The sequence below is a fragment of the Pleurodeles waltl genome, chromosome 9 (assembly GCF_031143425.1).
Source record: "Pleurodeles waltl isolate 20211129_DDA chromosome 9, aPleWal1.hap1.20221129, whole genome shotgun sequence".
NCBI lineage: Eukaryota > Metazoa > Chordata > Amphibia > Caudata > Salamandridae > Pleurodeles > Pleurodeles waltl.
In genome coordinates this window covers 6,160,934-6,175,105 of record NC_090448.1, presented here as the reverse complement: position 1 = coordinate 6,175,105, position 14,172 = coordinate 6,160,934, and the positions used below count along the sequence as shown (strand labels likewise).

Below are 14,172 nucleotides of genomic sequence, written 5' to 3'. Positions count from 1 at the left end.
GCAACGTGACACACTCTATAAACAATATCAATCCTTCCAGTATCCAGACTTGGCTGACCAGTGCTGGGATTGCTTGAACACACATTTGCAAAATATGTTATCTGTTGCAGCTGATAAAGCGATTTCGTGATAAATTTGCCATCTATCCATTTCTGCTCTTTTTTTGCCAAAAGGAAGTAAAATAGAGCTGCACCAAGAATGTGGAATAACATGGATATTAAAGCAATACGTAAATAAGGGAGGACGTAAACCCCCCCTGGTTGCATCCTGCTTGGAAAATGTCTTTGGCATGTCACCTGGGTCTTGTGCTTTGAGGATTAAGAATTAGAGATAATCTTAATGATGGATTCGAGGGTTGAATAAGTGCAAATATAAAAGAAGGAGGATGAATCTGAAACAAACCTCGGTGATGTGTAATTGACATCTCAACTAATAAAATGAGCCCAGGTATGTTCAGGCCTCGGGCGATGGTCCCAGAAGTAATACCAAGAAGGATCCAAAACCTATGTAAATTCAGATCATTAGAAGTGTTGGGTAACCACCAGCACAGTTTATTGTTCTGCTACCCTCTACGCTTGAGTCAGGCTCTCGCGAAGAACGAATCACAATCATTGTTTTTGGAGCAGAATTCATTTAATAAATTGTTTGATACTTGAAAAGGTAATAAACATATCAGTTCTCATGTGAGAATACACACACACTCTCACTCGTTCTCTCACTCTTCCCTCCCCTGAATGGAATAAGGCAGCAAATGCATTTCATTTTCAAGTATCTCAGAGATTTCATTGTGGACAGTAAATCCCAACCTACTGAGGGACCCACCAGTGCACCTTGTTCTGCTTCTCCTCATGTCCATGATATTCTTCTTTGAGCACACAACACACACACACACACACACACACACAGACAGGAAATCCCAACCTACTGAGGACCCACCAGTGCACCTTGTTCTGCTTCTCCTCCTGTCCATGATATTCTTCTTTGAGCACACAACACATACACACACACAGACAGGAAATCCCAACCTACTGAGGACCCACCAGTGCACCTTGTTCTGCTTCTTCTCATTTCCATGATATTCGTCTTTGAGCACACAACACACACACACACACACACACACACAGTAAATCCCAACCTACTGAAGACCCACCAGTGCACCTTAGTCTACTTCTCATTTCCATGATATTTGTCTTTGAGCACACAACACACACACACACACACACACAGTAAATCCCAACCTACTGAAGACCCACCAGTGCACCTTAGTCTACTTCTCATTTCCATGATATTCTTCTTTGAGCACACAACACACACACACACACACACCGTAAATCCCAACCTACTGAGGACCCACCAGTGCACCTTAGTCTTCTTCTCATTTCCGTGATATTCGTCTTTGAGCACACAACACACACACACACACACACACACACACACACATACACAGTTAGGACTACTTCATCTCATTTCCTGATATTCATCTTTGACCACACAACACACACACACACACAGTAAATTCCAACATACTGAGGACCCACCAGTGCATGTAGGACTACTTCATCTCATTTCCTGATATTCATCTTTGACCACACAACACACACACAGTAAATCCCAGTCTACTAAGGACCCACCAGTGCAACCTGGTCTACTTTTCATTTCCATGATATTCTTCTTTGAGCACACAACACATACATAAATACATACACACCCACAGACATCCACGAACACACACACATAGTAAATCCAAACCTACTGATGACCCACTAGTGCGCCTTGGTGTACTTCTCATTTCCATGATATTCTTCTTTGAGCACACAACACATACACACATACATACACACACCCACACACATCCACGAACACACACACAGAGTAAGTCCCAACCTACTGAGGACCCACCCTTCCACCTTAGTCTACTTCTAATTTCCATGATATTTGTCTTTAAGCACACAACACACACACTCACACACACAGTAAACCATAACCTACTGAGGACCCACCAGTGCACCTTGGTCTAAGTCTTCTCATTCCTATATTATTCTTTGAGCACACAACACACTGTCTGGCCCACGTCGCATGCACAGCACCATCCTGGACCACAGATACCACTTCAACATTATTTAGACTCCTTCTGTTGAAGAGTGCACAAAACACACACACAGACTGGAGGCACCTCAAAAGTAGCTGACGTTCTGCCAGAAAGTATAGGTAGCACAACATCCTGGTCTTGTGTGTCAATAAGAGGGTGGTGTGAATCAGGTGAGTACATTGACACATTTAACCACATGTGACTGACATTTCTCATTTCTCACACAGAGTGCAAGTGTGTCCATGGAATCTGCGATAACCGCCCTGGCAGTGGGGGTGTGTGCCAGACCCGCTCCTGCAAAGAAGGGTTCACTGGGGTGCTGTGTGACAGGAGAGCAGTGCCATGTGGACCCTCAGGATTATCTCAGTATTGTCACCTCTATGCGGTCTGCGAAATGAGTGGTGACATCACCAGGTAATTCCCTGATCTGCACCTACCACCCGAAGGATATGTAGGGTTTAAAAGGAACTCACATCACGTAATTCCCTTTAATGTATGCCAAAATCTCATGCTTACTGTAACAAACCCTGGAGCACCAGGTGAGCCTTATTATGACCTTCTGGTGCAACGTGACTCAGAGGTGTCAATAAGCACTTTAAATATGTGTAATGTAATCCAGAAACCTTACATCAGTCCCTTTACTTTTGGATGTGTGGTATGTCTCCCTGATGTATGAGACCAAGCCCAAGTGTTGTCCTTTTATCCTGACTCTACTCACCACAGAATGTCACAGGCCCAGGATACATACCTGCACACTGTCAGCCTCAGACAACACCTCCACACAATGTCACATGCCAAAGCCACATTGCACATACAGTCATAGTATGGGGCCACACCCCTGCACACTGTCCCTGTCAGAGGCCACACTGCGACACTGTCACAGCCCAGGACTCCGCACACTGTCACCTACCCAGGGCCCCACCACAACACTGTCAAAGCCCCAGGCCCACCTTCCATACAATCAGTGGCCCAGACTCCACCTCCCCACATAGTGTCATTGCCCACGGCTCACCACATGCACTGTCATAGACCCAGTCCCACCCACATTGTAAGCAGCCCGGGTCCACCTCCCCGTTCACACTGTCGCTGTCCTAGGCCCCCATTGCACCCTCAGTCAGCATATGCCAAAAAGTTTGCAGTTGCTCAGTCCTAGGACTTCATCTCTGGAACAAAATGGTGAGCGTGAAGCATTCAGAAGAGAAGAAGGCAGATCCCTCGCTCCCGTCCAGTCTGTCTCCAGCTCTGGGGTCCTCAGGTGACTTAATGCCAAGAATCCAGCTGTCTGCAGCCCTAGGATTCAGGGCTCAGTATGCCTTTGCCCCATCAGGCAATCTTTTCCACCTTGTCCTCTCACCATTCCTAAACGCAGGGAACTGTTAAGGCAGCCGAAGGATAGTCTGTGCCTTAACCCAGGAGTAAGGTCCCCAGGGTGAAGTCACGATTCAAGACCTACTGTGCCTTCTGAGGTATGGTCCGGTTCATCAAGTGGATCTAGGTTATTCCCAAGCATGTCTGCGAATTGTGATGACACCTATCAGCAGCAAAAGTCTCAGGGTGTTTATCTGCTACCACTGCTCCCCTGCAGTGTCCAGGAACAGCAGACTTACCTACAGTTCCTAAAATGGCGCTATAAAAATTAAAAGGCTGATCTGAGAATTTCACTGTCACAAAGACTGATTTGAAAACCTACAGTGACCACATTAGTGGACCGTAAGGCTATTGATGGGTCGAAGTGCATCATCAGAGGGGAATCAAGCATTCTACCAAGCTTGGGTGAGGGTTCACTTACAGAAGGGTGACATCCTGCACTCCAACTTATTCTGCAGACAAGCTCACCATCCCTAGTGGATCGTGGCACACCGGCAGCCAGGACACCTTCAGACTACAAAGTGTGAAAAGGAGCAAAACAGACAGCAGGCCTTTTCCATCTCTGCACTCAGGATCTGAGACAACATCCCCATATCCATCATGGCCGCCCCAACACTGCTCCAATTTAGGAGAGAGTTGAAGATGCAGCTCTTTAAAGAGCACTACCGCACAGTGCATTAACCATCCACAATATAACTGCATCCTCTCTTATTCCTTGACTTTATGCTCGTCTTTAACCATGCACAGGCACCACTGCCTTTTGGCTAGACTCACGCTGTAGAAATACTATATACATGCATATATTCATACAAGGGTCGTCTTCAAAAGATGTCTTTTTCTCGGTGCCAGGTTAGCTGTAGACCAGTGTGTCACAGATAACCTAATCCACACACAACCATCACTGGCGTACCCCAAATGTGCCCCCTCACTCGCTGCAGTCTTCACATAGGAGTGACATGTCACTGTAGTCCCAATCAGTGCAGCTATTTCTTACTTGACTCCCCCAGTGCAAGTGTATCTAACTGTGCCCCTCACTCACCCATTTTCCTGCAGTTCTCTCCATTTCCACCTCTTACATCATCTGGCCTCTCACTGCACTCTCACAAAGGAGTGACACCTCAGTGAGCTCCCTCCACTGCAACCTACACCTTGCCACCTCGCACAGCAGCTACTGCCTCCACTGCAGCCTACACACTGCCACCTCGCACAGCAGCTACTCCCCCCACTGCAGCCTACACACTGCAACCACACCCACAGCAGCAGCTATTCCCTCCACTGCAGTCTCCACACTGCCACCTCCCACAGCAGCTACTCCCCTCTACTGTGGCCTACACACTGCCACCTCGCACAGCAGCTACTGCCCCCACTGCAGCCTACACACTGCCACCACACCCACAGCAGCAGCTACTCCCTCCACTGCAGTCTACACACTACCACTTCCCACAGCAGCTATTCCCCTCTACAGTGGCCTACACATGGCCACCTCTACTGCCTCCACTGCAGTCTACACACTGCACCTCCCACAGCAGCTGCTCCCTCCACTGCAGTCTACACACTGCCACCTCCCACAGCAGCTGCTCCCTCCACTGCAGTCTCCACACTGCCACCTCCCACAGCAGCTACTCCCCTCCACTGTGGCCTACACACCGCCACCTCGCACAGCAGTTACTGCCTCCACTGCAACCTACACACTGCCACCTCGCACAGCAGCTACTGCCTCCACTGCAGCCTACCTCACGTAGAGGGTACCCACCCATCCACCTCTGCACGGCCACCTCTCGCAGCAGCTGCCGATCAATCCACCTCTGCTCTACCTCACGCAGCTGCTTCCCATCTATCCACCTCTGCACTGCTACCTCACGCAGCTGCTTCCCATCCATCTACCTCTGCTCTGCCACCTCACGCAGCTGCTTCCCACCCATCTACCTCTGCTCTGCCACCTCACGCAGCTGCTTCCCACCCATCTACCTGTGCACTGCCACCTCACGCAGCTGCTTCCCACCCATCTACCTGTGCACTGCCACCTCACGCTGCTGCTGCCCACCCATCTACCTCTGCACTGCCACCTCACGCAGCTGCTTCCCATCCATCCACCTCTGCACTGCCACCTCACACAGCTGCTTCCCACCCATCCACCTCTGCTCTGCCACCTCACGCAGCTGCTGCCCACCCATCCACCTCTTGCAAAAGCTACCCATCCATCCACCTCTGTACTGCTACCTCACGCAGCTGCTTCCCACCCATCTACCTCTGCTCTGCCACCTCACGCAGCTGCTTCCCACCCATCTACCTCTGCTCTGCCACCTCACGCAGCTGCTACCCACCCATCTACCTCTGCACTGCCACCTCATGCAGCTGCTTCCCACCCATCTACCTCTGCTCTGCCACCTCATGCAGTTGCTTCCCACCCCTCTACCTCGGCACTGCCATCTCACGCAGCTGCTTCCCACCCATCTACCTCTGCACTGCCACCTCACGCAGCTGCTTCCCACCCATCTACCTTTGCTCTGCCACCTTACGCAGCTGCTTCCCACCCATCTAGCTCTGCTCTGCCACCTCACGCAGCTGCTTCCCACCCATCCACCTCTGCACTGCTACCTCACACAGCTGCTGCCCACTCATCCACCTCTGTCACCTCACGCAGCTGCATCCCACCCATCTACCTCTGCTCTGCCACCTCACGCAGCTGCTTCCCACCCATCTACCTCTGCACTGCCACCTCACGCAGCTGCTTCCCACCCATCTACCTCTGCACTGCCATTTCATGCAGCTGCTTCCCACCCATCTACCTCTGCTCTGCCACCTCACGCAGCTGCTTCCCACCCATCTACCACTGCTCTGCCACCTCACGCAGCTCCTTCCCACCTGTCTACCTCTGCACTGCCACCTTACGCAGCTGCTCCCCACCAATCTACCTCTGCTCTACCTCTCTCATAGCTGCTGCCCACCCATCCACCTCTGCACTGCCACCTCACACAACTGCTGCCCAACAATCCACCTCTGCACTGCCACCTCACGCTGCTGCTGCCCACCCATCCACCTCTGCACTGCCACCTCATGCTGCTGCTGCCCAACCATCCACCTCTGCACTGCCACCTCATGCTGCCGCCAACCCATCCACCTTTGCTCTGCCACCACACAGCTGCTTACCACCCATCTACCTCTGCACTGCCACCTCACACAGCTGCTTCCCACCCATCCACCTCTGCACTGCCACCTCTCGCAGCAGCTGCCCACCCATCCACCTCTGCACTGCTACCTAACGCAGCTGCTTCCCACCCATCTACCTCTGCACTGCCACCTCACGCAGCTGCTTCCCACCCATCTACCTCTGCACTGCCACCTCACGCAGCTGCTTCCCACCCATCCACCTCTGCCCTGCCACCTCACGCAGCTGCTTCTCATCCATCCACCTTTACTCTGCCACCTCACGCAGCTGCTTCCCACCCACTGCCACCTCATGCTGCGGCTGCCCACCCATCCACCTCTGCACTGCCACCTCATGCTGCCGCCAACCCATCCACCTTTGCTCTGCCACCACACAGCTGCTTACCACCCATCTACCTCTGCACTGCCACCTCACACAGCTGCTTCCCACCCATCCACCTCTGCACTGCCACCTCTCGCAGCAGCTGCCCACCCATCCACCTCTGCACTGCTACCTAACGCAGCTGCTTCCCACCCATCCACCTCTGCACTGCCACCTCACGCAGCTGCTTCCCACCCATCCACCTCTGCATTGCCACCTCACACAGCTGCTTCCCACCCATCCACCTCTGCACTGCCACCTCACAAAGCTGCTTCCCACCCATCTACCTCTGCACTGCCACCTCACACAGCTGCTTCCCACCCATCCACCTCTGCACTGTCACCTCATGTTGCGGCTGCCCACCCATCCACCTCTGCACTGCCACCTCACACAGCTGCTTCCCACCCATCAACCTCTGCACTGCCACCTCACACAGCTGCTTCCCACCCATCTACCTCTGCACTGCCACCTCACGCAGCTGCTTCCCACCCATCTACCTCTGCACTGCCACCTCACGCAGCTGCTTCCCACCCATCTACCTCTGCACTGCCACCTCACGCAGCTGCATCCCACCATCCACCTCTGCACTGCCACCTCACGCAGCTGCTTCCCACCCATCCACCTCTGCACTGCCACCTCACGCTGCTGCTTCCCACCCATCTACCTCGGCACTGCCACCACACGCAGCTGCTTCCCACGTCTACCTCTGCTCTGCCACCTCACGCAGCTGCTTCCCACCCATCTACCTCTGCACTGCCACTTCACACAGCTGCTTCCCACCCATCTACCTCTGCTCTGCCCCCTCTCGTAGCTGCCGCCCACCCATCCACCTCTGCCCCCTCTCGTAGCTGCTTCCCACCCATCTACCTCTGCACTGCCACCTCATGCAGGTGCTTCCCACCCATCCACCTCTGCTCTGCCCCCTCTCGTAGCTGCTGCCCACCCATCCACCTCTGTTCTGCCCCCTCTTGTAGCTGCTTCCCACCCATCTACCTCTGCTCTGCCACATCGCGCAGCTGCTTCCCATCCATCCACCTCTGCACTGCCACCTCACACAACTGCTGCCCAACCATCCACCTCTGCACTGCCCCTCTCGTAGCTGCTGCCCACCCATCCACCTCTGCTCTGCCACCTCACACTGCTGCAGCCCACCCATCTACCTTTGTTGTGCCCCCTCTCATAGCTGCTATCCACCCATCTACCTCTGTTGTGCCCCCTCTCGTAGCTGCTACCCACCGACCTCTGCTCTGCCACCTCACGCAACTGCTGCTCACCCACCCATCCACCTCTGCTCTGCTACCTCACGTAGCTGCTGCCCACCCATCCACCTCTGCTCTGCCCCCTCTCGTAGCTGCTTCCCATCCATCCACCTCTGCACTGCCACCTCACCCAGCTGCTTCCCATCCATCCACCTTTGCTCTGCCACCTCACCCAGCTGCTTCCCATCCATCCACCTTTGCTCTGCCACCTCACGGAGCTGCTGCCCACCCATCCACCTATGCACTGCCACCTCACGCAGCTGCTGCCCACCCATCCACCTCTGCTCTGCTACCTCACGCAGCTGCTGCCCACCCATCTACCTCTGCACTGCCACCTCACGCAGCTGCTGCCCACCCATCTACCTCTGCACTGCCACCTCCTGCAGCTGCTTCCCACGCATCTACCTCTGCTCTGCCACCTCACGCAGCTGCTGCCCACCCATCCACCTCTGCTCTGCTCCTCACGCAGCTGCTGCTCACCCATCTACCTCTGCACTGCCACCTCATGCAGCTGCTTCCCACCCATCTACCTCTGCACTGCCACCTCACGCAGCTGCTTCCCACCCATCTACCTCTGCTCTGCCACCTCATGCAGCTGCTTCCCACCCATCTACCTCTGCACTGCCACCTCACGCAGCTGCTTCCCACCCATCTACCTCTGCACTGCCATCTCACGCAGCTGCTTCCCACCCATCTACCTCTGCACTGCCCCCTCACGCAGCTGCTTCCCACCCATCTACCTCTGCTCTGCCACCTTACGCAGCTGCTTTCCACCCATCTACCTCTGCTCTGCCACCTCACGCAGCTGCTTCCCACCCATCCACCTCTGCACTGCTACCTCACACAGCAGCTGCCCACCCATCCACCTCTGCACTGCCACCTCACGCAGCTGCTTCCCACAATCTACCTCTGCTCTGCCCCTCTCATAGCTGCTGCCCACCCATCCACCTCTGCACTGCCACCTCACACAACTGCTGCCCAACCATCCACCTCTGCACTGCCACCTCACGCTGGTGCTGCCCACCCTTCCACCTCTGCACTGCCACCTCATGCTGCTGCTGCCCACCCATGCACATATGCACTGCCACTTCGTGCTGCCGCCAACCCATCCACCTTTGCTTTGCCACCTCATGCAGCTGCTTCCCACCCATCTACCTCTGCACTGCCACCTCACGCAGCTGCTTCCCACCCATCCACCTCTGCACTGCCACCTCTCGCAGCAGCTGCCCATCCATCCACCTCTGCAATACTACCTAACGCAGCTGCTTCCCACCCATCTACCTCTGCACTGCCACCTCATGCAGCTGCTTCCCACCCATCTACCTCTGCACTGCCACCTCACGCAGCTGCTTCCCATCCATCCACCTTTACTCTGCTACCTCACGCAGCTGCTTCCCACCCATCTACCTCTGCACTGCCATCTCACGCAGCTGCTTCTCACCCATCTACCTCTGCTTTGCCATCTCACGCAGCTGCTTTCCACCCATCTACCTCTGCACTGCCACCTCACGCACCTGCTTCCCACCCATCTACCTCTGCACTGCCACCTCACGCAGCTGCTGCCCACCCATCCACCTCTGCACTGCCACCTCACACAGATGCTTCCCACCCATCCACCTCTGCACTGCCACCTCACACAGATGCTTCCCACCCATCTACCTCTGCACTGCCACCTCACGCAGCTGCTTCCCACCCATCTACCTCTGCACTGCCACCTCACGCAGCTGCTTCCCACCCATCTACCTCTGCACTGCCACCTCACGCAGCTGCTTCCCACCCATCTACCTCTGCACTGCCACCTCACACTGCTGCTGCCCACCCATCCACCTCTGCACTGCCACCTCACACTGCTGCTGCCCACCCATTCACCTCTGCACTGCCACCTCACGCAGCTTCTTCCCACCCATCTACCTCTGCAATGCCACCTCACGCAGCTGCTTCCCACCCACCTACCTCTGCTCTGCCCCCTCTCGTAGCTGCTGCCCACCCATCCACCTCTTCTCTGCCCCCTCTTGTAGCTGCTTCCCACCCATCTACCTCTGCACTGCCACCTCACGCAGCTGCTTCCCACCCATCATCCTCTGACCCGCCCCCTCTTGTAGCTGCTTCCCACCCATATACCTCTGCTCTGCCACCTCGCGCAGCTGCTTCCCATCCATCCACCTCTGCACTGCCACCTCACACAGCTGCTTCCCACCCATCCACCCTTGCTCTGCCCCCTCTCGTAGCTGCTGCCCACCTATCCACCTCTGCTCTGCCACCTCACACTGCTGCAGCCCACCCATCTACCTCTGTTATGCCCCGTCTCGTAGCTGCTATCCACCCATCTACCTCTGTTGTGCCCCCTCTCGTAGCTGCTACCCACCCATCGACCTCTGCTCTGCCAACTCACGCAGCTGCTGCTCACCCACCCATCCACCTCTGCTCTGCTACCTCACGTAGCTGCTGCCCACCCATCCACCTCTGCTCTGCCCCCTCTCGTAGCTGCTTCCCATCCATCCACCTCTGCACTGCCACCTCACACAGCTGCTTCCCATCCATCCACCTTTACTCTGCTACCTCACGCAGCTGCTTCCCACCCATCTACCTCTGCACTGCCATCTCACGCAGCTGCTTCTCACCCATCTACCTCTGCTTTGCCATCTCACGCAGCTGCTTTCCACCCATCTACCTCTGCACTGCCACCTCACGCACCTGCTTCCCACCCATCTACCTCTGCACTGCCACCTCACGCAGCTGCTTCCCACCCATCTACCTCTGCACTGCCACATCACGCAGCTGCTTCCCACCCATCTACATCTGCTCTGCCATCTCATGCAGCTGCTTCCCACCCATCGACCTCTGCTCTGCCACCTCACGCAGCTGCTTTCCACCCATCTACCACTGCACTGCCACCTCTCGCAGCAGCTGCCCACCCATCCACCTCTGCACTGCCACCTCACGCAGCTGCTTCCCACCCATCTACCTCTGCTCTGCCACCTCATGCAGCTGCTTCCCACCCATCTACCTCTGCAGTGCCACCTCACGCAGCTGCTTCCCACCCATCCACCTCTGCACTGTCACCTCAAGCTGCTGCTGCCCACCCATCCACCTCTGCACTGCCACCCCACACAACTGCTGCCCACCCATCCACCTCTGCACTGCCACCTCAAGCTGCTGCTGCCCACCCATCCACCTCTGCACTGCCACCCCACACAACTGCTGCCCACCCATCCACCTCTGCACTGCCACCTCACACAGCTGCTTCCCACCCATCTACCTCTGCACTGCCACCTCACGCAGCTGCTTCCCACCCATCCACCTCTGCACTGCCACCTCACACAGCTGCTTCCCACCCATCTACCTCTGCACTGCCACCTCACGCAGCTGCTTCCCACCCATCTACCTCTGCACTGCCACCTCACGCAGCTGCTTCCCACCCATCTACCTCTGCACTGCCACCTCACGCAGCTGCTTCCCACCCATCTACCTCTGCACTGCCACCTCACACTGCTGCTGCCCACCCATCCACCTCTGCACTGCCACCTCACACTGCTGCTGCCCACCCATTCACCTCTGCACTGCCACCTCACGCAGCTTCTTCCCACCCATCTACCTCTGCAATGCCACCTCACGCAGCTGCTTCCCACCCACCTACCTCTGCTCTGCCCCCTCTCGTAGCTGCTGCCCACCCATCCACCTCTGCTCTGCCCCCTCTTGTAGCTGCTTCCCACCCATCTACCTCTGCACTGCCACCTCACGCAGCTGCTTCCCACCCATCATCCTCTGACCCGCCCCCTCTTGTAGCTGCTTCCCACCCATATACCTCTGGTCTGCCACCTCGCGCAGCTGCTTCCCATCCATCCACCTCTGCACTGCCACCTCACACAGCTGCTTCCCACCCATCCACCCTTGCTCTGCCCCCTCTCGTAGCTGCTGCCCACCTATCCACCTCTGCTCTGCCACCTCACACTGCTGCAGCCCACCCATCTACCTCTGTTATGCCCCGTCTCGTAGCTGCTATCCACCCATCTACCTCTGTTGTGCCCCCTCTCGTAGCTGCTACCCACCCATCGACCTCTGCTCTGCCAACTCACGCAGCTGCTGCTCACCCACCCATCCACCTCTGCTCTGCTACCTCACGTAGCTGCTGCCCACCCATCCACCTCTGCTCTGCCCCCTCTCGTAGCTGCTTCCCATCCATCCACCTCTGCACTGCCACCTCACACAGCTGCTTCCCATCCATCCACCTTTGCTCTGCCATCTCACGCAGCTGCTGCCCACCCATCCACCTCTGTACTGCCACCTCACGCAGCTGCTGCCCACCCATCCACCTCTGCTCTGCTACCTCACACAGCTGCTGCCCACCCATCCACCTCTGCACTGCCACCTCACGCAGCTGCTGCCCACCCATCCACCTCTGCACTGCCACCTCACGCAGCTGCTGCCCACCCATCCACCTTTGTTCTGCCACGTCACGCAGCTGCTTCCCACCCATCTACCTCTGTTCTGCCCCCTCTCCTAGCTGCCACCCACCCGTCACCTTGGTACTGCCAGCTCACGCAGCTGCTTCCCACCCATCTACCTCTGCACTGCCACCTCATGCAGCTGCTTCCCACCCATCTACCTCTGCACTGCCACCTCATGCAGCTGCTTCCCACCCATCCACCTCTGCGCTGCCCCCTCTCGTAGCTGCTGGCTACCCATCTACCTCTGCACTGCCACCTCACGCAGCTGTTTCCCACCCATCTACCTCTGCACTGCCACCTCACGCAGCTGCTTCCCACCCATCTACCTCTGCACTGCCACCTCATGCAGCTGCTTCCCACCCATCCACCTCTGCCCTCTCCCCTCTCGTAGCTGCTGGCCACCCATCTACCTCTGCACTGCCACCTCACGCAGCTGCTTCCCACCCATCTATCTCTGCACTGCCACCTCACACAGCTGCTGCCCACCCATCCACCTCTGCACTGCCACCTCATGCAGCTGCTTCCCACCCATCTACCTCTGCACTTCCACCTCAGGCAGCTGCTTCCCACCCATCCACCTCTGCACTGCCACCTCTCGTAGCTGCTTCCCATCCATCCATCTCTGCACTGCCACCTCACGCAGCTGCTTCCCACCCATCCACCTCTGCACTGCCACCTCACACAGCTGCTTCCCACCCATCTACCTCTGCACTGCCACCTCACGCAGCTGCTTCCCACCCATCTACCTCTGCTCTGCCCCCTCTCCTAGCTACCACCCACCCGTCACCTTGGTACTGCCAGCTCACGCAGCTGCTTCCCACCCATCTACCTCTGCACTGCCACCTCACGCAGCTGCTTCCCACCCATCCACCTCTGTACTGCCACCTCACGCAGCTGCTGCCCACCCATCCACCTCTGCTCTGCTACCTCACACAGCTGCTGCCCACCCATCCACCTCTGCACTGCCACCTCACGCAGCTGCTGCCCACCCATCCACCTCTGCACTGCCACCTCACGCAGCTGCTGCCCACCCATGCACCTTTGCTCTGCCACGTCACGCAGCTGCTTCCCACCCATCTACCTCTGCTCTGCCCCCTCTCCTAGCTGCCACCCACCCGTCACCTTGGTACTGCCAGCTCACACAGCTGCTTCCCACCCATCTACCTCTGCACTGCCCCCTCACGCAGCTGCTTCCCAACCATCTACCTCTGCACTGCCACCTCATGCAGCTGCTTCCCACCCATCCACCTCTGCCCTCTCCCCTCTCGTAGCTGCTGGCCACCCATCTACCTCTGCACTGCCACCTCACGCAGCTGCTTCCCACCCATCTATCTCTGCACTGCCACCTCACACAGCTGCTGCCCACCCATTCACCTCTGCACTGCCACCTCATGCAGCTGCTTCCCACCCATCTACCTCTGCACTTCCACCTCATGCAGCTGCTTCCCACCCATCCACCTCTGCACTGCCACCTCTCGT

At 56.5% G+C, this 14,172-nt stretch overlaps 1 protein-coding gene across 2 annotated transcripts in view; it reads left to right on the top strand.

Moving 5' to 3' along the window:
- STAB1 (stabilin 1) overlaps nucleotides 1–14,172 on the top strand; it is an 829,863-nt gene that overhangs the window by 322,110 nt on the left and 493,581 nt on the right. For both annotated transcript variants that reach the window (XM_069206091.1, XM_069206090.1), the window contains exon 24: nucleotides 2,317–2,503. In XM_069206091.1, coding sequence (XP_069062192.1) covers nucleotides 2,317–2,503 — 187 coding nt within the window. The remainder of the gene's footprint in view (nucleotides 1–2,316; nucleotides 2,504–14,172) is intronic.